This window comes from Bidens hawaiensis, unplaced genomic scaffold (assembly GCF_021521415.1).
Source record: "Bidens hawaiensis isolate Kalapana, Puna unplaced genomic scaffold, B.hawaiensis_p1.1 tig00025755_1, whole genome shotgun sequence".
Taxonomy (NCBI): Eukaryota; Viridiplantae; Streptophyta; class Magnoliopsida; order Asterales; family Asteraceae; genus Bidens; species Bidens hawaiensis.
Genome location: NW_027494119.1, coordinates 197,274 through 219,979, shown reverse-complemented (window position 1 = coordinate 219,979; position 22,706 = coordinate 197,274). Strand labels below are relative to the sequence as shown.

The 22,706-nt window shown below is 34.4% G+C and overlaps 1 protein-coding gene across 1 annotated transcript; it reads left to right on the top strand.

The window, feature by feature from the left end:
• The first annotated feature begins 14,387 nt into the window (after positions 1-14,387).
• LOC143572168 (uncharacterized) lies at positions 14,388-16,789 on the top strand. Its single transcript, XM_077057393.1, has 3 exons — positions 14,388-14,895; positions 14,994-15,101; positions 15,969-16,789. Exons 1-3 carry the CDS (start codon positions 14,388-14,390, stop codon positions 16,787-16,789), a joined length of 1,437 nt encoding a protein of 478 aa, XP_076913508.1.
• Positions 16,790-22,706: the final 5,917 nt, after the last annotated feature.

Sequence of the window (22,706 nt, the reverse complement as noted above, 5' to 3'; positions counted from 1 at the left end):
GTATGTTATCTGGTTTACCTGTATTTGGAATTAGTATTAATTGATTTATATTTGTTTATCATTATAGAATGGCCCCAAAGAAAGCAACCCCAATGACTGAGACAGAAATAGCGGAGATGATTGCTCGGCAAATGCAGACAGCAATACCACTTATTGTAACACAAGTAACTGCTGGTGTTAATGCCAATATACAAACAAACCAGCAACAAATCAATAATGTTCCCCCAACCAACAATGAAACAGTTACAAATAACAATCCCCCACCTAATACAAATGCCCCTACCAATGCGGATAATCCCCCACCTGATGCAAATAATGTCAACAACAATAATCCCCCACCGAACCCAAACAATAACAATAGGGTTATCAAATGGATCGAAAAGACTGAATCTGTCCTCAATATCAGCAATTGTCCATCCGAAAACATTGTCAAGTATGTTGCCTCTACATTTACTGATCACGCATTAATGTGGTGGAACACTACGGTGCAGATAAAAGGTCAAGATACGGTAAATCACATGACATGGACTGAACTCAAAACATTAATGCTAGAACATTTTTGCCCAAAGAATGAAGTACAAAGGTTAAAACATAAACTTTGGAGTTTAGAAATGAAAGGAGCGGATCATCTGGAGTATACCAACCGCTTCAACGAACTGGCTCGCCTAGTACCATGGTTAGTAACTCCCAAGGACAAACGAGTTGAACGTTATATCTGGGGTTTAGCCCCAGAAGTGAGGATTTTGGTGAACTCTGTTGGCCATACATCATTTGAGAATGCCGTGACTCAGGCCGGCATCGTAACTTTTGACTTGGTAAGAAGCGGAGTGTTGAGAATGGTCGGGGAATCATCGAGTATGAAGCGAACCAATTATGGATCAGGGTCACAAGGAAGGCCAACAAATAAGCGTGCACGCCCGAAAATACAAAATTATGTCATGAGCAGTTCTGAGGTGAAACGAGACAGGTACAAGAGACCATGGCCAAAATGTGATAAATGTAGTTTTCATCATGTGGGTGAGTGCAGGCCGTTAATCTGTCAGAAGTGTGGGAGAACGGGCCACAGTGGTCCCAATTGTAGAGTCAGTTTGGGAATTGTCAACCGACCAACCCAAGCAACTCAACCTCGTCGTCCGCAACCACCTAGACCGCAACCGATTCGTCAACAACCTATCCAACAAATCATAGCACCAGCAAACCGCCGTGCTTGCTATGAATGTGGTAGCACGGAGCATTTTAGAAAAGACTGCCCCAAGCTGAATCAAGGAGCAGTCACCGGTCGGAACCAAGCATCAACCTCTGGGGCGTCTCGGGGACGCGCGTTTGTTATCGGGTCTGGAGAAGCACGACAAGACCCAGACTTAGTAACAGGTACATTTGTTGTTTCTGATCAATATGCTTCTGTATTATTTGATACTGGTGCCAATAGAAGCTTTGTTTCCACTAGTTTTGTATCCCTGGGTAATATGCCAGTTAGTGAACTAACAAATCCCTATACTATAGAACTCGCTAACGGTAACTCTATAACTGTCAACCAAATAATCCAAAACTGTTCCATTATTCTTAATGACCACCCATTCTTTATTGACCTACTACCGGTAGAGTTAGGAAGTTTTGATGTTATTGTCGGCGTGGACTGGTTAACCAAGTATAAGGCGGAGATTGTGTGTAACGACAAGACAGTTAAAATTCCCTTTCCGAATGGTGAGGTGATTGTAGTACAAGGAGAGAAGTCTGGTTCGATATTACCTCTCGTGTCTCATCTCAAAGTGTTGAAATGTTTACGCCAAGGTTGTATGGCATTTTTGGCAAACGTAACTATAAAGAACCCTGATGAGAATCGCATAGAAGAGATTCCCGTTGTATGTGAATACACCGATGTCTTTCCCGATGATCTACCTGGATTACCACCGAACCGACAGGTTGAATTCCGTATTGACTTAATCCCAGGATCAGCCCCTATTGCTAAGGCACCTTACCGATTGGCACCCTCTGAAATGCAAGAATTATCTAACCAGTTACAGGAGTTGTTAGATAAGGGTTTCATTCGTCCTAGTTATTCTCCTTAGGGAGCACCGGTATTGTTCGTAAAGAAGAAGATGAAAGTTTTAGAATGTGCATTGATTACCGGGAATTAAACAAAGTTACCATCAAAAACCGATACCCTCTTCTACGAATAGATGACTTATTTGACCAACTTCAAGGGGCAAACTATTTCTCGAAAATTGACATTCGATCCGGTTACCATCAAATTAAAATTCAAGAGGAAGACGTGTCTAAAACGGCGTTCCGAACTTGTTATGGTCACTACGAATTCCTAGTTATGCCGTTCGGACTAACTAATGCTCCCGCAGTTGTCATGGATCTTATGAATCGAGTTTGTAAACCGTATCTCAACAAATTCGTTATTGTGTTTATTGATGACATTTTAATATATTCGAAAACCAAGGAAGAACACGAGCAGCATTTACGAACTATCTTGGAGCTGTTGAGAAAGGAGAAGTTGTATGCCAAGCTGTCAAATTGTGAATTTTGGCTACAAGAGGTACAATTTCTAGGGCACGTTGTTAACCGACACGGTATCAATGTAGACCTGAGCAAGATTGAAGCCATCAAAAATTGGCAAGCCCCAAAGTCACCGAAATAAATTCGCCAATTTTTGGGTTTAGCTGGGTATTATCGGCGTTTTATTGCTAATTTTTCCAGCATAGCCCAACCTTTAACTCTTTTGACTCAAAAATATCATGCTTATGTTTGGGGAGAAGAACAAGAAGCGGCTTTTCAATTGCTGAAACAAAAACTATGCCAAGCCCCGATACTGAGTCTTCCAGAGGGAACTGATGATCTGGTAGTTTATTGTGACGCGTCCCGGAAAGGATTAGGGTGCGTACTTATGCAAAGAAACAAAGTCATTAAAGGTGCACGAGAAGAATTATACCACTCATGATTTGGAACTGGGCGCGGTTATTTTCGCACTTAAGATCTGGAGGCACTATTTGTATAGCACCAAATGTACAGTATACACCGACCACAAGAGCCTGCAGCATATTTCATTGCGCGGTTATTTTCGCACTTAAGATCTGGAGGCACTATTTCATTGCGTGCTAATAAGGCATCTTGTCGTTTAATGTTATTAAAATTGTTCATTTAGTACAGAAATAACATTTGTTTATGGAGAAAGTTTTGTGTAAAGTGTAACATCATTAAAAATTTTGGGTTAAATATGTCGATATTAGAAGTTGAGGGACTAAAATGAATTTTTTGAGTTTTCAATTACTTCGCGCGGCGCGAAGGAATTTAATAAATACTTCGCGCTACGCGAAATAGTTGTGAAGTAATCATGCCCATAATTGACACATGGCAACACGTGCCACCATGTGGTCACACGTGCTGACACATCGCGCCTACTCTTGTCCTTCGTGCGACACGAGCGGCTATCCGATTACACTTTGCGATACGCGAAGGAATTAAATATTCTGAGGCAGTTGTTTTGTCCTTCGCGATACGCGAACGCCTAAGTTATATTGCTTTGTGCTACGCAAAAGCACAGAGTTTAGCCTATAAATAGGTGGCCATAGGGTTTAGTCTCATTCGTTCATCCACACTCCAATCACACATATAAACTTGAAGTACGTGCCACGATCCGACGTTCCAACGTGTTCGTTGTCTCGAAATACGTGCTAGCAGTAGAACCTCTGTCGGTTATTTTCTCGATTACCCGAAGATAAATTGAAGTGTTGCCTGTGTAAAGCCTAGGCAAATGTTATAAAGCATCCATACAAGGTAGGGGTTATGCCTAATAATTTTATTATATATGACTTAGACTGTAGTCGGGGGTATAACCCATACATTAATCAGATAATAAATGAAATATAGATTAAATAAGACAAGGGTATAATTGGAATATTTTTTCTTTATAAATATATATTCTAATGTTTCTTATGAAAGAAGAAACCTAGTATATACGTTTCTAATGAAGAAGAATATAGTGTATAAATGATAAACAAAGAGGAGACTAAAGGTCCTTATATTTTATAAAGAAACGATCATCAAGGTAAAGGTTACACAAACAGGCACGTCTGAAGCTAGTTCGATGATCTAGTTATTTATAAAATGTTATACTCGTATTATAGGTTCGAGGTAACAAGCAAGCATAAATTAGTAAGACACGCTGATCAAGAACAAAGGTGATACGTCTAAACTTTTTATAAGTAAAAACTTTTATAACAAGTCTTACAAATGTTTACATGGAATTATGTATCCCTAAAACTTTATAAACAAAGGTAATCGCTGGCCCTCTGGCTATTGTATACGTTTGTTTGGATCCTTTCATATGTAAGTAGACGATGGGCACACCGCACCACACCTGATTATGCCTACACCACGTTGGGCCGGACCTAAGTAATGTCCGAGAGGGTATTATCTTGTGTATATTGGTAGTTTCTAAGTCCTCAAACGCTGCGTTGTTTGCTGAGTGGTTTCAATTTGAGCTGGAGTTTGTAATAGTAATTTAGACTTTCAGAACTTGATTATTTCCTAAGCCACGTTGGGCCGAGGCCTACGATGTCTCGAGGGGATAATTAAGTATCAAAATTATTTTGTGTCAATGTGTTCACAGCATGTGTTGTTGACGTATTTTACAAACTGTTTTACATGTAATCAATAATATGTGTTTGGAGACAATAGATAGGCATTAGATGATCTGGTGGCTCAGATGGAGTTTTTGATAATAAAATAATGTAATTATGGTTTTTGTAATTCAAACACTTTTGTACCAACCACTGGGTGTTAAATTCCCGAATTTTGGAATATAATATTATTTTAATCAAGTCTTCTGCTTTACAACCTTAAACTCTGATATATTTTCAAAATATGTACCAACTAACGGTCATTCTCCTATGCCCTAGATTAGGATGTGAAATAAAGATACATTGTTACCTTAACTTGTGTGTCTAGCATCTTGAACATTTTATATTAACTCATGTAGTAGGCACTACATGGTTCCCAAATTTGTTGGATTCATAGACACGTTTAGATAGACTTCTACCTTTAAGAGGAAATGATCGATAATACTTCATAGAAACGTAAGATTAAAGTTCAGGACCATCATGACTTTTCAGCCATTATGGAATGGTACATTTTTAATTTTTATCTGAGCTCGTCAATGAATATTAGCTTCTTCTTATGTTTACTGTGGCATTTGCATGCCTCCATATTCTTGTCTTTATGTTATTAATTTTTCCTAAAATTCTTTTCATGCATGTCTATCACTGGTGTTTACTTACATAATCTCATCATTTCTGCCATGGTAGCTTACCAAATACCAAAGCTAGAATTTTTTGTCCCTCTAGTTTTGGCTATCTAGATCTGATAAATAACTCTATGTTTCTAATATTATTTTCATGCCAAATATGATTTTTAGAGTTAGAGCCTTATTGGAAGCAATTTCTCTTTCTTCTAGGATATAGATATGGTTTGCTTATATAACCATCCTTCCGAGACCTTACAAATAACTTCGCTATTGGTGATATTTTACTATGTATGTTTGTTGCTTATAAAGTTAAAAGTTATATCTTTCTTTTCATGTCATGTATGACTATTTACATTCTTTCAAGAGGTACAATGAGAACGAAGGTCAGAGAAGAATAGTGTGCGGGGAATGGGGCGTTGAAGAAGAAAGATATGTGCGGGGAATACGGTGGGGCCAGTTACCATTGTTATTTGTGATTGTAGTTGGCAAATTGTTGGGGTTATGGGTTTTATTTCATCGCTAAAGCCGCTTGTCCAAGTTTGTATAGAAACGTTGTCGGGTAGGTTGAATGGACTTGTAAAACGTAAGGCTGGGACAAGGGTTATGAATTTATTATTGTTATTATAAACGATAAGAAGGTTAATTCTATAAAAAAAGTAGCATATTTATAACAATTGTTAGGTTTAGAGTTTTTTTAACAACTTTTAGACTAGCGAGCGTATTGTGAGTTGGATGCCACGTAGCACATCATGCCCCGTGTGAGTGAGTGGGGCGTGAGCACCCTCCCATGAGTGTGACAACGAGCATGGATAGGGTCCCAATGTGTCACAGCCTCGACCCTATGCTCAGGGTGGGAGCCGTGAACATCGAGTAGTGGTATCAGTGTTTATTATGAAATATTTAGTAGCGGATAAATTCATCAGGACCGTAGTTAGGAAAGTTTATCAGGTTATAAAAACACCACGATTCTTTATTTTATAAACTAGGAATAAAACCCATATTTATACAAACATAAGTTTTATAGGGGTAAACTCTAATTTACAAAAACAAAAAAAACACATTTCTTTATTCTGGTAACAAGTCACTTATTTAAGCTGGAGGCCCGCAGGCATCATTCTTGTGTCTCTAACAAATCACCTTAAACATGTTTAAAAATTATTTGATCAGCAGAAAATACTGGGGAGTACATTCAATTGTAAATGACACATTTTACAGTTATAGCATTAAGATGTTTTTACATCTGCCTGCTGATAAATTACCGAAAGGTACTTATCACTCGACCGTATTTGTGACTATGGTCATATTACTTATTGTCTAACGCTTGTCCAATAAATAACGTGTAATTACCCATTATGCAAGCCTTGTATACAAACACAATACATGTAGTAGCCATCCCGTAAGTCTAAAGAGGCTTAATCACTGTAATGTAATTAAAACCTTTGAAAGTATTTTCAAAGTATTTGGACCATCTGTCACGAGTTTAATAAGTTTTAAAAGTTATCATGATAGTATTGGAAAACCAGTTGTCTCACGTAAATGTGAGTTGTACAAAAACACGAATGTCTCACCTTGCAAGTTTACAATTAACGAGTTTCCTGGTATTAAGTACCTAGGTTAAATACAATGTAGTATATTTAGATTAGTATAAACCCAATAATCATAACGATAATCACGAGATTAGAAACTTTACACGATAGCACAATGTCTTACCTTGTTCAGACAGAGCTTTTGGATTCGTGTACAAAAGCTTCTTTTGATGGAGAGGGTATCGTTACGACTACTCGACGGTATTATACCAATATGCTTAATATATGAAAGTGAGAGAGAAGTTTTGAAGTTTTTGGACGAGGAAGTGAAGGATGATTTCCTCCCATTTTATAGCTGATTTGAAGGTCGGCCGTGCATCGCGATGGACCAATAATAAGGCCATCGCATAGCGTGATGAGACCTATAGGGTCGCCAATTCAGCCACGTGGTAGGCAACGTGTCATGCTAGCTTCACGTCGCGATAGGTTACTTAAGGGTCCGTCGTGTAGCGCGACAGCCGCAAAAGTGTGCCAATCACACTTCGCCCGAGCCCGAGCACGTGCGCACTGGGTGACTCTGCTAGGGCCACTAAGCTTGTCTTGTCATACAAGACTATTATAATATGAGCTCTCTTTCTTATAAAGAGTTTGCAAGTTTTGTAATCTAGCGATGTGGAGCAAGAACTCACTTTCTTATTTATACCAAGGTGGAAGCATTCTATTTCCCTACCTCCTCCAATGTAGGATGAAACTCACTTCTTTTTTATTTTCTTCAATTTTTTGCTTTTGCCTATTTTATGGTTTGTTATACAATACTTTTCTTTAGTAGCCAATAATACGGGCCATACGGCGACAACAATGCTTTTATTTTTATTGTATTTATAATTTTAAAAAACCCTACTCACATCTCACCATTCTTATCTGAATATGAGGGGATACATATTCTATTTATGTAATTTCTACATGAAATTTATGTAATGTCTACATGAACATTGCTCACATTCATACTCATCTCATATACACTCATAGTCTTATTGTCAATGGTCAACCTTGTTATTTAATTGTTATTTATTAGTGGATGTGCAGATTAAACTTGTTGATATACTACTAAATACACTGGTTATCCTTTGTATAGTTTATTTCGTTTTTGATTGTTTTAGGTTAGTTTTCGTTTAGAATTTGTATATTACTAACTTTTTAATGTTTTGCAGGTTTCGGTCGATAAACATGGTTAAAAAGAGCACAAACAAGAAGAAACGAGCAAAATTCTTAAAACGCATATGTATTAATCATTGTGAGAAGTTTGTTCTACACCGTCTTAAGATTTTGCATATTCATTATAGTCTGTAGAGAAGACATGCTGTTCACGGGCCACTTTAGCACCGCATTGCCATCTATATCAGGTGATTTCTATTTCATAAATTATTTTTTATTCTAGTTTATATGTTAAGAGTGTAATTGTAGAATCTCTGTTTAGAACCATCACATTAGAGCCCAGTTTTTAAGTTGTTAAACAATCAATTTCAATCTCGTCCTCTAAATGTTCATTAAATGCTTAAACTTTTAACATTGAGGACAATGTCAACCTCAAAAGTGAGGATGGAGGAAAATTGAAAATTTTATTGCCCGATAGTAGCTTGAGAGTGTTCAGAAACCAAAGTTGTTAACTGTTGATTAATTTTATTAATACCAAGTTAGAGGTCTTTAGTCATAGTCAATTTTTGAGCTTCTTGATAGTTTTCCAAACAATTTTTTTCAGAAAGTAATACAAATGGGATCGTTTAGATGGAGATAGCGAGTTAAGGGGGGCGAGTATACATGTTCATATCGGCAGCCCAAATATCCATCCATTTTGTGAGATATAGCCCCTATACTTAACACACACACACACACACACACACACATATATAGGCTAAATATAAAATGAAAACTCACTTGAGTTGTGAAAACTCTAGAAACTCATTCTTAACCACATGTTTTTAATTAATGTTTAAATCTTGTGGTCCACAATTAAAGTGAATATAAAATGTAAATATAAATATAACTTTTTCTCTCTCCTGAAAACATATATAAAAATTAGTAAAAAAATGTTAAAAAATAGCAAAACATTTTTTTTTGATGTTTCGATATTTTGTATTAAATGTTACAACATATATTACATGTAACAAAAAAAAACGATGTTACATAGGGTTTTCGCGGATTTTCACAACTCAAATGGGTTTTCATTTTAACCTTACCATATATATATATATATATATATATATATATATATATATATATATTGTAACATTCGTTAATTTTCAAAATCTATTTTTGATACCCGACCTGTTTTGATCTTTAATGAAATTGGTCTTTTGTTTACTGTATGTTGCCTTTGAAATCCCATTATCATTTTTATACAATTTTATTTTTCATCGACCTTGTAGTATTTGTATGTATATTTAAAACATCCATAATCATGATTATTTATTCATGAACTTTTCCCATACAAATCACTAAAATTATTCTAGGATATTTATTATTATCATTATTACCATCTTTTCATATGTTGTATTTAACTAATAAAATAAACTCAATGAATGTTTTAATTAAATAAAATTATTGAAAGAGTTAAAAACTTTGAAAACTCTTAAACCATTTTAATTTTTGTTTTTAGTTATATTAAACATGATTAAATTTCATAAATTCTATAAACATAATAACATTACAATTTTACTATAAAAAAGTATTAATGATTCATAATTTTCACATCTCAATTTATTCTTTTCTTAAGCTTGAGAGCTCTAAAAAGTAAGTTTTACGATTTTATGCATTTAATAGCTTTTGTTTTGATTTTACCAATGTTCATAGTTGTTCATAAGTTATTCTTCATGATCATGGATATCCAAGCTAAAAACTTTGATTTTCAAAATATTGGATCAAACCTAGCTAGTTGTTTTGCAAGAACAAACATAAATATTTAGCTAAATCTTATAATTTGTTGATCATTACAAACTTATGAACTTTCTTTTAAATAAGGATTTATAAAAAAAATTATTTTATTTAAATATTTCTTGATATCTCTAAATAACTAATTGAGTAAATTAATTATTGTTTATTTTTGTTCAACATAAACTATTATGTACTAGTAAAAAGAGCCCGCATGTTTCGATGGGACTGATGTTAGATTCAATTTTCTTGTGTATTATCCATTCCTGGTTTTAAACATTCTCTAGTACGTTAATTTCATCCATTATTGAGTCCGTACATCAACTATATATTACCACTACTATAAAATAGTGCTAATGCAACTTATTAGAAGCAACTTTTTTCAAATGAGTTGCGTTTGATTCTAATGCTACTTCGATGATCACGAAAGTTGCACTAGAAGATTTAATGCAACATTTTTCATAAAAGGTTGCAAAGTTATACTGAATTTGCAACCTTTTTATTGAAAGGTTGCATATTTTACTAAAAGAGCAACCTTTTTCTTCAAATGTTGCATTAAGAAAAATTAAATGCAACTTTTATTTTAAAAGGTTGCATTGTTAGTAGTTGAATGTAATTCTAGTCAAAACGTTTTTGATAAATCAATATAAATTTTATAATTTTAAATAAATAAAATATTTTTGTTACTAACTAATAAAAACTGTTTTGAATGGTTTACTCTGGCTTGCAGTTGAGTAGTTGCTTTGTTTTGGCGCGTTTACTTTCAACTCGATGAATCCCAATGTTTCATGAAACAATTCGCCCTTCCTTATTAATCAACTACACGAAATTCCAACATGTACCTAACACAAAATTCATGGCTTTGGGTTTGCTATAAACACACTCGGATTATTTTGGGGCCAACCTGTGAACCCGTTTAGCTAAACAGGTTGCGTGTTGAACAGTTTAACCTGTTTAATTTTTTATCTTATTTTTGTAAAATGAGTTTTATGTAATAAATGAAAGTTCATTATATGCTTTGACTACTTTGAATCGACATGTTTCATCTGTTTTGACCCGTGACCCGACCCCTCCAACCTGACCCGTTTCCCGGTCCTAAACCGAACCCTCAAAAACTAAACATAAAACGTAGAAACTGTTGGTACTCCAACTACAATTTGAATTGACTTAGGTGGGCAACTGTAAAGTTTTATAAAATAAAGATCACATGAAGTTTGCACTTTGGCAATGAAATCATCTAATAGTTAACAGATGTAAGTAGGGTTTTTTTTTCGTTAAGAAATTTAATAAAAAGATTTGAATGATTTTTATAATTGTTGCTTTATAAAACCTTTTTAGTTAAAATTTCATAATTTGTGATATTTTTCTAGAAAGATACGAGGAAGTAGCCAATAAGCAAAAGGAAGCACACTCACACATGGGTCTACCACCACAAGGAAGAGGTCGAAATGGGAATATCGAGCCCACTAGAGGAAACTAAACGAAGACAATGAATTACCAAAGGAAGATGATTTAATGCCTTAACGGGTCAAAAAGTTAAAAGCCAGAAGTGAACTATCTTTGTTTTTAATTATTTTTTTATCTATTTTTTTTCTAGTTTTTATGATGGATCTTTGTAATATTTTCAAGTTTCTAATATATATACACTTTTATGTTATTTAATTATATATTACCATCTTGTTTTAATGCAAAAAATATTGAGTTTGAAGTCAAAAAAAATCGTGCAGCCCCGAAAAGCTAACAGCACTACACATGTTTTGCACTACATGTACATGCAGATCATGTCACTGGGAGTGGGCTGATCAAGAAGGTATAATAAAACAGACTTCACAATGTTTACTCTTTTTATCAATAACTAAATCTGAAGATCATATTTGACATGATCATTGCAGTCCAAAGTTCCCGGTGTCAAGTCTATCATTTCCAAAGCAAGCGAAGCATCAGCTGATATTCTTGTTGAAGCTGGTGACAAGATTCAGTTTGGTGATCTTTATTTGGAGGTATGAAAACATAAAAATTAAGACTTCAACTAAAATATTTACAACTAATTAATTATTATCATGTTTTACTTCAGGTTCGTGAAACACCAGGGCATACAGTAGGTTGTGCTACTTATGCTACTGGTAATGGACCTGACAAATGTCAACCATAAATCTCATCTAAGGATGATAATGAAATCTAAATCCGATGGGAAAACCTGAAACCCGAAACATTTGGGACGAGTAACACCCGTCCCATTCACGAGTAACACCCGTCCCATTCGAGTTGTAGATTGCTGAAAATAGAATTTCAATAGAAAAATCCATAAACGGTACGATTAGCACTTGACACCAAATATGTTTCTTTTATTTTAATAGTATTTCGACTTCCTATCATTAACTACGGTTGCATAGAAAAGGTAAAGCTTAGTTATGTTTGTCAGACCCCGCTAAAAACCGGACGAGTTTTTAGCCGGGTATAACCGAAACCCATGGATGTACCCGATACTCAACAAATACCCCTTTGGGACGGGCTTTCATAATTGGGTCTGGGTTTGGGATTGCCTAAACTCGTCCCAATCCCTACCCATTACCATTGATGAAAAGTTGCAGCATCATTGCTATTTTATTCACTTATCTTGTTTCTATACACAAAAAAAGGAAAAAAATAATACAAATGCAGAGTTTTGAACTTGAGAAGCTCTAAACAAATAACAAAGAACCTACCAACTACAATAGCAACTAACTTTGATTTCGCTCCTAAAAGCTTGTTTTTATAGTTAGATATATATACTAGCGGGGTCTTAACGGTTTTAACACAACCCCGCCAAATCCTTTAATCCACGATCATCATCCTTAAACTGAAACATAATTGTTTCTCAATCATTCTAAACCAAATTTGAACTCCAATTATACTAATATATTCAATCAATGTGAAGCCACAGACATTCATTTGGTGATCTTCATACATGTCAATTTCATTATATTTCTCTCCGTAAAAGACATTAAATATTCAAATGTTCAAATGTAAGTTTCTTTCATTCATAATTGTATTCAGGTATTCAGTTTTTGTATTCGATAATTCAAAGATTTTGTGGTATAGGGGTTAATTTCCTTAGAATAGCAGATGTGTTTTTTTTATCTCTGATAGATCCAATATCTTTCAGGTGTTTGATTATAACTTTTATTTTCGATTTATAACATAATCATGTGATCGATAATACATGTAATCGCATTAAATATTTCAAACAGAATATAATCGCATTACATGTTAATACATATTTCTAAGCCCTAATGTTATCAATGGTGTGCATCTTTTTTTAAATAATTAGACTACTCATATTGCGATTCACTATGATCATGAACTTTTTCCAAATTTAGTTTCAATGTAATATGCAGTTTAAGCATCAAAATTACTTTCCATGTGATTCACTGTTATATAATCAGATCGTGAAATCTTTACAGATCGTTTGAGCTAATTTATATTAATCATTATCGTGCGGTTAATAATATCATGGTATTGTTAAATGATGGGTTTGTAATAATCAGATTACTCACATTTCATTATGTATTAATTAAAGATTGACAATTGTATCTACTTTTGTTTTTTTTTCCTATTAAATTCAGAAAGCAAAAGGCATGAGGAATGTTAGAGATCGGATGTATTTTCCTAGACGATTACCGGAATTTGAAGCTGGAGTTATTGAATTCCTTGATGCTTCATTTACTAAGGCAGCAAAAGGATCTCAAATCTGTTGTCCTTGCAAACAATGTAAAAACCGTTATTGGTATCGAAGAGATGAAGTATTCGATCATTTAAAAGGACACGGATTTATAGAAGACTACTATGTATGGGTTTTTCATGGAGAAAGTCCCTCACAAACAAGATTTAATGCTGGCATAGATGATGATGGTGATGGTATGCATGACAATTTTGATGAATTATTGCATGATTGGTTTAGAGACACCTTAGACGAAACAAGTACGGTACAAGAAGATTTAAATGAAAACACAAAGAAGTTGTATCAGCTGCTAGAAGATGGAAATGAAGAGTTGTTCCCAGGCTGTAAAAGTTTTTCAAAGCTATCTTGCATTGTCAGACTTCTTTTGTACAAGACCGATCATGGGCTTAGTAATATGGCATTTGATGAAATGTTACAATTTTTACAAAAGATGATTCTAGAGGCAAAACTTCCAGCTAGTTTTACTCAAGCTAAAAAAATCACAAGGGATATAGGGCTTGATTATAAGAAGATTCATGCATGTCCAAACGATTGTATGCTTTATTGGAAAGAGTATGAAGATGCTGAAGTGTGTCACATTTGCCACACCTCTAAGTGGAAACAAGTGAACGAGAAACAGAACAATCATAATAGTGAACATTATAAAACAACTTCAAGAGTTCCGGCTAAAGTAGTGTGGCATTTTTCTTTAAAACCGAGGCTACAGAGACTTTTCATGTGTTCAGAAATAGCTAAACATATGAGATGGCATGATGAAGGACGCCCTAAAGATGGAAATTTACGACATCCTGCAGATGGGAAAAGCTAGAAGGAATTTGATTCTTTGTATCCTCATTTTGCAAAAGAAACAAGAAATGTGAGGTTAGGATTGTCAAGTGATGGATTTAATCCTTTTGGAACAATGAGCATTGCTCATAGCACTTGGCCTGTGGTGTTGGTTAACTACAATTTGCCTCCCTAGATGTCACTAAAACCCGAATACTTTATTTTGTCTTTGTTAATTCCTGGACCCGAATCTCCAGGTAACAACATAGATATTTATTTACAACCATTAGTTGAGGAGCTTAAAGATTTGTGGGTTAATGGGTTGGAGACATATGATAAATCTAAAGATGAGACCTTTAAAATGTATGCAGCCTTAACATGGACAATTAGTGATTTTCCAGGTTACTCAATGCTGTCGGGATGGAAAACAAAGGGTAATTTTGCATGTCCATGTTGTAATCATGAGACTAGCTCACTTTACTTGAAGCATAGTAAGAAAACATGTTATATGGATCATCGTAGATTTTTAAATGCTCAACATCCTTGGCGACGTAATAAGAGTGCTTTCAATGGGAAAAATGAGAATAGGCTTTCTCCAAACCCTCTATCAGGTGTTGAAGCTTTAGTGAGTTGTCTAGTGTTACAAATATATTTGGAAAGACTCAAAAGAAGAAAAATGATAGCACTTGCCCATGGAAGAAAAGGTCAATATTTTTTGACTTGCCATACTGGCAATTCAATAAATGTCGGCATAATCTTGATGTGATGCATATTGAAAAAAATATATGTGATAATATAGTAGGGACTTTGTTGGATATTAGTGGCAAGTCAAAAGATCACCCAAAAGCCCGATTTGACCTTTTAGATCTCAAAATCAAAGAAAAGTTACAACCAAAACTTTCTGATGACGGTAAGCATGTTATCATGGAGAAGGCATGTTTTTCGATGTCCTCAAAGGAGAAAGTTAATTTTTGCCGTGTTCTGAAAGAAACAAAATTACCTTACGCGTGTGCGTCTAATATTGCACGTTGTGTTCATTCTTCTGAAAAAAAAATTTCGGGTTACAAGAGTCATGATGCTCACATCTTTTTGCATTACTTGCTCCAAGTTGCTCTTAGAAAATCATTACCAAAGCATGTTGTTATCCCTTTAATTAGGTTGGGTGTCTTTTTTCGAAGCTTGTGTAGCAAGGTAATTAAGCCTGAAGACCTTGACAAATTACAGTTAGAAATTACAGAAACGTTGTGTGAATTTGAGAAAATATTCTCGCTAGCCTTTTTTGACATAATGGTGCATTTACCTATCCACTTAGTAAATGAAGTTAGGCTTGGAGGACCTGTTCAATATAGATGGATGTTTTTTTATGGAGAGATACTTGTGCAAGTTAAAGTCATATGTGCGGAACAAGAGCCGACCTGAGGGATCCATAGCAGAAGGCTATTTAATTGAAGAATGCTTGAATTTTTGCTCACATTATATGCATGGAGTAAATGGCAGACTTAATAAGAGTGTAGAAGATAACGATGGTTTTAAAAGAGTAAACAAATCGAATGAACCAATGTTCGTGAATGGTGGCCATCCTTTGGGAGGTAAAAAACGAAGACAAGGCAAAGTAACATCTTTCAATGTTCATTTAATTGAACAAGCGCATCGTTATGCCTTATTCAATTCTGATTGTGAACAAGTCAACGATTATATCAAGTAAGTGACAATTTCCTTCAGATTATGTGTCATTATTAATCTCATATTCATGTAATATTTTGTCTAAATGATGCAGTGAGCATGAAGCTTATATTGAAAATCAACCCCGACAAAGTCGATGGGCACGAGCACAGAACCATAGTCATGAGTTTCGCCGGCTGGTTCGAAAACAAAGTAATACATAATGATGTTCAGGATCATATTTATTGGCTTGCTAAGGGTCCTAGTCCTACATATAAAACATACTATGGGTATTATGCCAATGGATATAGGTTTCATACCAAATCACGAGATTCCAAATGTATAACTCAAAATAGCGGTGTTTCACTTACAGCTTTAACTCCTAGCTTTGCAAGTTCTCGGGACAAAAATCCAACCGTTGGGAATGTTGACTACTATGGTAGAATTTTGGACATAATTGAACTTGATTATTGGTCAAAGTTTAGAGTTGTATTGTTTCGTTGTGAGTGGTACCAACGTGAGAAAGATGATTATGGTTTAACATGCATTAATTTGAAGAAGTTATGTTATTCAGATGATCCTTTTGTCATGCCTTCCCAAGTTAAACAGGTGTTCTATGCACCAGACCCTATAATAGATGGTTTGCATTATGTTCTCAACACGATTCCAAGGGATGTTTATGACTTTGATGAAGAAATTAATGAAGCTGATGGTGGCTCCTATTGGTGTGATCCTGATGTAGATAGGCTGGGTTCTTTTGCACAAGCTAGTGATCAAGAGACTTGTTTGTTAAGAGAAGATATCCCTCCTCTTAAGATTGACGCAAATACAAAATTAGCTGCAATGGATGTGGTTGATACTGAGAATGATGATGATTCTGATTATGATGATACATTATGGGATTGGATGCATGCTGATGATGATGACGATAACTGAGTTATTAAGGTACAAAAATAACTTTAAAGACAGTAATTTCAGTTTCTTTTTTTGTTTTCGTTAAGAACAGGTCATCGATGATTGGTTTTTTTCTTTCTTTTTCAGTTTTTCTGAAGAACATCTGAAGAACTTATCAGTTTTAGTCATTCTCTCCTTAATAGAGGTATTTTAGTAATTTATGTTTTTTTAGTACATGGTTGTTGTCAATACAAATGGTTATACTCTCAAATTGTGGTTGGTTCATGATTTTCTAAAACATATGTTTGCCTATATATTGGTTAACCGGACCGGCAATGCAATAAGAATCACTAGAATAGCACAAAGAGAAGGCCTGCGGAATACAATTTATTGATATGTGAAACATGTGGCAAATTGGTCATTTGGAATCTGGACAGAAGAGATTATAGGAATATTTTAACTTTTTAGTCAATGTTGCCTTTTTTGGAGTCAAATCCGAAGTCTGGAAAATGTTAACCTTTTTTGGTCAACATTGACTTTCTGATTTTTTTATTTTACCAATTGTGGGCCAACATTGACTTCTGGTAATGTTCGAAAATAATAGTCAGCCTTTTATTTTCTCATATTTGAGTCTTTGGTTAGTGATCCGATTGGAGAAGGCCCGTAGGATGGAATTGAAACATATGTGATAGAAGGGGCGTATTAGTCATTTGTAATATCTGGACAGGAGAATAAGGAGTATTTTGAATTTTAGTCAATGTTGACTTTTTTGAGTCAAATCTGATGCGTGAAAAATGTTGATTATTTTTAGTTAAAGCTTTTAACTCTCTGATACCTTTTATCTAATTCATACATATTTTTGTAGCATAATAGAATGATGTCTACAACTCCTAAAACCTCCATCAATTTTGTAATCACCGGGTGCTTTTTAATATCATAAATTAAGAAGCAAAGGGTATTCTGAACTTGTACCAAGATCTGTTATTAAAGGATCACTTATGTCTCAAACCCATGAACAATTATTAATAAACATGCAGTTTAACCGCTGCGCCAATCGACAACTTTGAATTTACTGATCCCACTTTGCTTATATATATTATAAAACAAAATTTTGTATTTGGTTGCCTTTTGATGAAAAGGGTATTATCGCCATTTTCGAAAGGTTGGAAAAAAGAATAAAACTCTTATGTGCAAAAATGAATCAGTTTTGACCCCAAAAGTTAATTACCTCACTTGCCACTTATGCCACTGCATCAACAGCCTCGGAAACAGGTAATTTTTTGCTGCAAATATTCAGTTGACCTTAAAAAAGTCAACTGAAACAGTTGAATTGTTTGCTGCCACTACACTAATAGCCTCCGTCAGCTTGCTTAACCTTTAATCGGTTTGAATACGTTGATTATTTTTAGTTCAATGTTCACAGGGGCATTTCGGTAATTTCAGTTTTGTGTGACACCGACCCGTTAACAAAAATCTAATTACGTGATGGACGTTGACTCATAAACTAAAAATGAACGTTTTGAACCCGTTAACTAATATCGACGAATTTATTTTATATTTATTTACCTATTAGTCGGTATGAATGCGTTAAATATTTGAAAATTTAATTGCTGCCAGGGGCTTTTTGGGTAATTTCATTTGTTTTTGAAATCTACCAGTTAAAAAAAACCACTTACGTAATAGATGTTGCCCCGTAAACTAAAAACAAACGTTTTGGCCCGTTAACTATCGTCAACCATCTGTTTTCATGTTCATTTACCTATTAATATGTTTGGATTAATTTTTTGTAAATCTGACTGTTACCATTGGCGTTTTGGTAATTTCAGTTTTGTGTGAAACCGACCCGTTAACTAAAATCTACGTACGCGATGGACGTTGACTCATAAACTAAAAACGAATGTTTTGACCCGTTAACTAATATCGACCAATTTATTTTATAATGATTTACCTATCAACCATCTGTTTTCATGTTAATTTACCTATTAACAGGTTTGGATTAATGATTTGCAAATCAAACTGTTACCGGGGGCGTTTCGGTAATTTCATTTTTGTTTGAAATCTACCCTTTAAATAGCATCCACTTACATAATTGAATTTTACCCCTAAACTAAAAACATCCATTTTGGCCAGTTAACTAATACCAACCCATTTATTTTTTTAGGTTACTTATGTAGAAGATTTTTTTTTTGTTTAATGCATTTAGTCATGTTACCGATTGTGTAATGTTGTTTTGTTAGGAAACTTTTTGACTAGGACAACGATTTTTAGACGCTTTGTTAAGAAAGGTTGTATAAGTATGTTTTCTTTGATATTGTTGTGAACCAATGTTTACGTCGTGATTCTCATTGTCGGGGTGTTACACCTTGATAGATAATCATTAACCCTAAAACAACAGTTAATGACCCTTATGGATCCAAAAAAACAAAAGGTAACTCTAGTTGTCCATTGATACCAGGAGTGTGTAATAACCGAAAAAACTGATTCGAAACCCAAAAAACCGAAAAAACCGAACCGAAACAAAAACCGAATGTTTGGTTTTATGTTTTTGTAAAAACCAAATTGTTGATTTGGTTTTGGTTTTGCATGTAATAGAAACAGAACCGAATTTCTATATTTTAATTTTTACTTTTTCATTTTAAATAAGTTACAAGAATTTAATAAATATGTAACTCAAATATTGTAGACTTAATTAAAATCAACAAAATTATTTATACTTAAATTCATTGTTTTCGGTCAAGCTTTTTTTTTCGGCCAAAAATTTTCAAGTTGAAATTGCAAAAACTGTAACCGAACTGAAACGAAAACCGGAAAACCGAAACGAAACCGAAATAACCGAATTCGAACGGTTTCAAATTTTCAAAACCGAAGTTTTGGTTTTTGGTTTTAGCCCAATACGGCACCGAACTGCACCACGCACATCCCTAGATATCATATTAACCCTAAACGATCATCAATCACCCTAATGTCTGTCATGGTGAAAGTTAGCGTACAAATTACATTGATGCCCATATTAACCTTAAACCATATTAACCCTAAATGAGTGTTAATGACCCTAATGGACCCTCGTTAACTTTGAATGTCTATCATTAACCCTAAAACAACAATTAATGACCCTTAACCAAGTTAAGTGTAGTTGTCCACAAATGCCCACACTAACATTAATCAGTCGTTAATCACCCGGGTTACCTATATTAACCCTACACGACCATCAATCTCCTTGCCTGAATGCTAATGACCCTAATGGACAATCATTGAAGTTTGTCATTAACCTTAAAACAACAATTGATGACCCTTTTCTATTGTAAGTGACCAAAGTTAAGTCTAGATGTCTATAAATGTCCATATTAACCTTAAACGACCTTCAATCACCCGAATTACCCATATTTACCCTAAATGACCATCAATTACCTAACTGAATGTTAATGACCCTAATCGATTGTCATTAACCGTTAATGTTCATTTTAAACCATAGAACAACAATTAATGACTATTGATTATAAGTGACCAACTTAAGTCTAGTGGTCCATTGATGCCCATAATAACCTTAAACAACCGTTAATCAGCAGAATTGCCCACATTAATCCTAAACGACCATCAATCCACCTAACTGAATGTTGATAACCAACAACAGTTAATGACCGTTATTGATTGCAAGTGAACAAAGTTGAGTGTAGTTGTCCATAAATGCCCATATTAACCTTAAACGACCATTAATCACCCGAATTGCCCATATTACGCTAAACTATCATCAATCACCCTAATGGACTGTCAGAACCTTAAACGTCTGTTATTAATCATCAATCACTTTGATTATGTTTTTAGTATATATTTTTCTTTATAAAGCATAGTTCTAAAAAAAGTTTTTAACACATAACTAAACTGAATATATTATAAGGGTCAAGTTATTATACAAAAGGGGAAAAATAAGAAGGATGAGATGGATTTGTGACAAAAAAAAAAAAAAAAAAAGGCACCCTCTAAAAAAAAGTTTTTAAAAATCATAACTCAAAATATAAATCAAAAACAAAAAAAAATTAGAAAACTTAAATGTTTCCCCCGTATTTTTCCTTTAAAAAAAGACACAATGTTATGGCTAAAAGATCATTGTGTCCTTTATTTCTCATTTTTTTTTATTTATTTTCGTCATTGATTGTGTTTTTTTTCTTTGGCATTGTGTCTGCTTTCCTTGATATTGTGTTATATTACTCAACATTTTGTTATATTTTTCTCGGCATTATGTTATATTTTGCGATCTATTGTGTTTTTTTTATTTATCATTGTGGTTTTTTGTTTATTTTTTGTCATTATGTCTTTTTTCCTCGACATTGTGTCTTTTGTGTGTGTGTGTGTGTGCGTGCTTTTGAACGAGAAACATGGGTGAAATATTTTACTTTTTTTATTTTTAATTATATTTTTAGTTATAATTTTTTTATTATATTTCATGAATTTTTTTTGAGGTTTTTTTTTGCCACAAATCTCTCACACTTCTCATTTTTGTCTCCCTTTGTATTTTAACTAGGGTTATTCTCAAATCGAGCCTGAGTCGAGCCAAAGTAAGTTTGAGCTCGAGCTCAGTTAGGCTCGAGTTCGATTTTGAAGTTAGACTAACCTAAGTTCAAGCCAATGAGCTAAGCCATGACCCCGACCCGAGCATGGTTCTAGTTTGGCTCGGTTACAAAAATAAGCCAACTCAGCTCAAGTTGTTTCAAATAAAGTTATTTTAGCTATTTTTATTCGAGCTTTTATCAAGTCATTCACGAGCCCAAATTTTAAGCCGCAGGCTTTTTGAACCGACTTAATTTTAACTTCTTCCTCTATTATAATATACACTTTGATTTATTATTTATGATTTATTATTTATTTCTTGATTTTATAATATATACCAACCCAGGAGCTGTTTTTAGGTAAAGGGTATGTTTGGCAAAACTAGCTGAAAGCTGGTAGCTATTAGCTAGAAGCTGGTAGTTGTTAGCTGTAACTTTTTAGATATATTTAGGTGTTAGGCAGAGTAGCTGGAGCTTTTTAGATATATTTAGGTATTTGACAAAGTAGCTGGAGCTTTTAATAAAATTAATTGGGTGCCAGCGCGGTGCGGCGGAGTGCGCGCACAACTTGAGATCAACCGCATAATCAGTGTCAGTACGTGATTCACTTGATATTAGTGCACGCATAACCCGAATGCAGACGTATACTTCGTACAAAGACAGCAAGCGTGTAATCGTGGTGAAAATCAAGAAACAAAACTAAAATATACAGTAATTTCAAATAGATAGTTTTTTAAAACAACCTCTTTTGATTTGAAACCCTTTCCGACCCTACACCGTTTTTAATCTGAAACATGTTCGGGCCTGGCCCCTTTTGACCCAAAACCGTACCGACACGAACTAAACTAAATTAACCCTTTTTTATCGACTCGTTCCGACCCTAATTTGGTCTTACACATGACCCGAGCTCTTCTGACTCGACTTGTTGCCAATCGTAACCGGTAAAGAAGTATATCAATATCATACTCAAATTAAAGAGAATAAAATGCTCTTTTTTATGATGTAATGTGTTTAAAAAAATATTAACGTGTGAAAAAGTTATGGACTTTTAAAGAGTCATGGGGGTAGTTAGTTTTAAATAAGGGTAAAATATGTAACTATTATATAAATTAACAAAAGTTGATGAAAGTTCAAGTACCAAAATTGTAAAAGCTTGGCTTTTTCTCAAACGCTAGTAGTAGTAGCGTCTAGAAAAAGAGCTTTTTCTCCTAATACAAAAGCTTCAAGCCCATTGAACCAAACAAGACTTTTTATTAGGTAAGAACTTTTTCTCAAAAGCTTGAAGCCCTAAAAGCTCCTAAAAGCTTCTTGCCAAACACACCCAAAATATTTCATAGAAATCCCGCTCCTCCAAAAAGGTAGTTTAGTATATTCCCGCTTCCCCAAGATCGTGATGTCAAAAACGAAAAAGACGG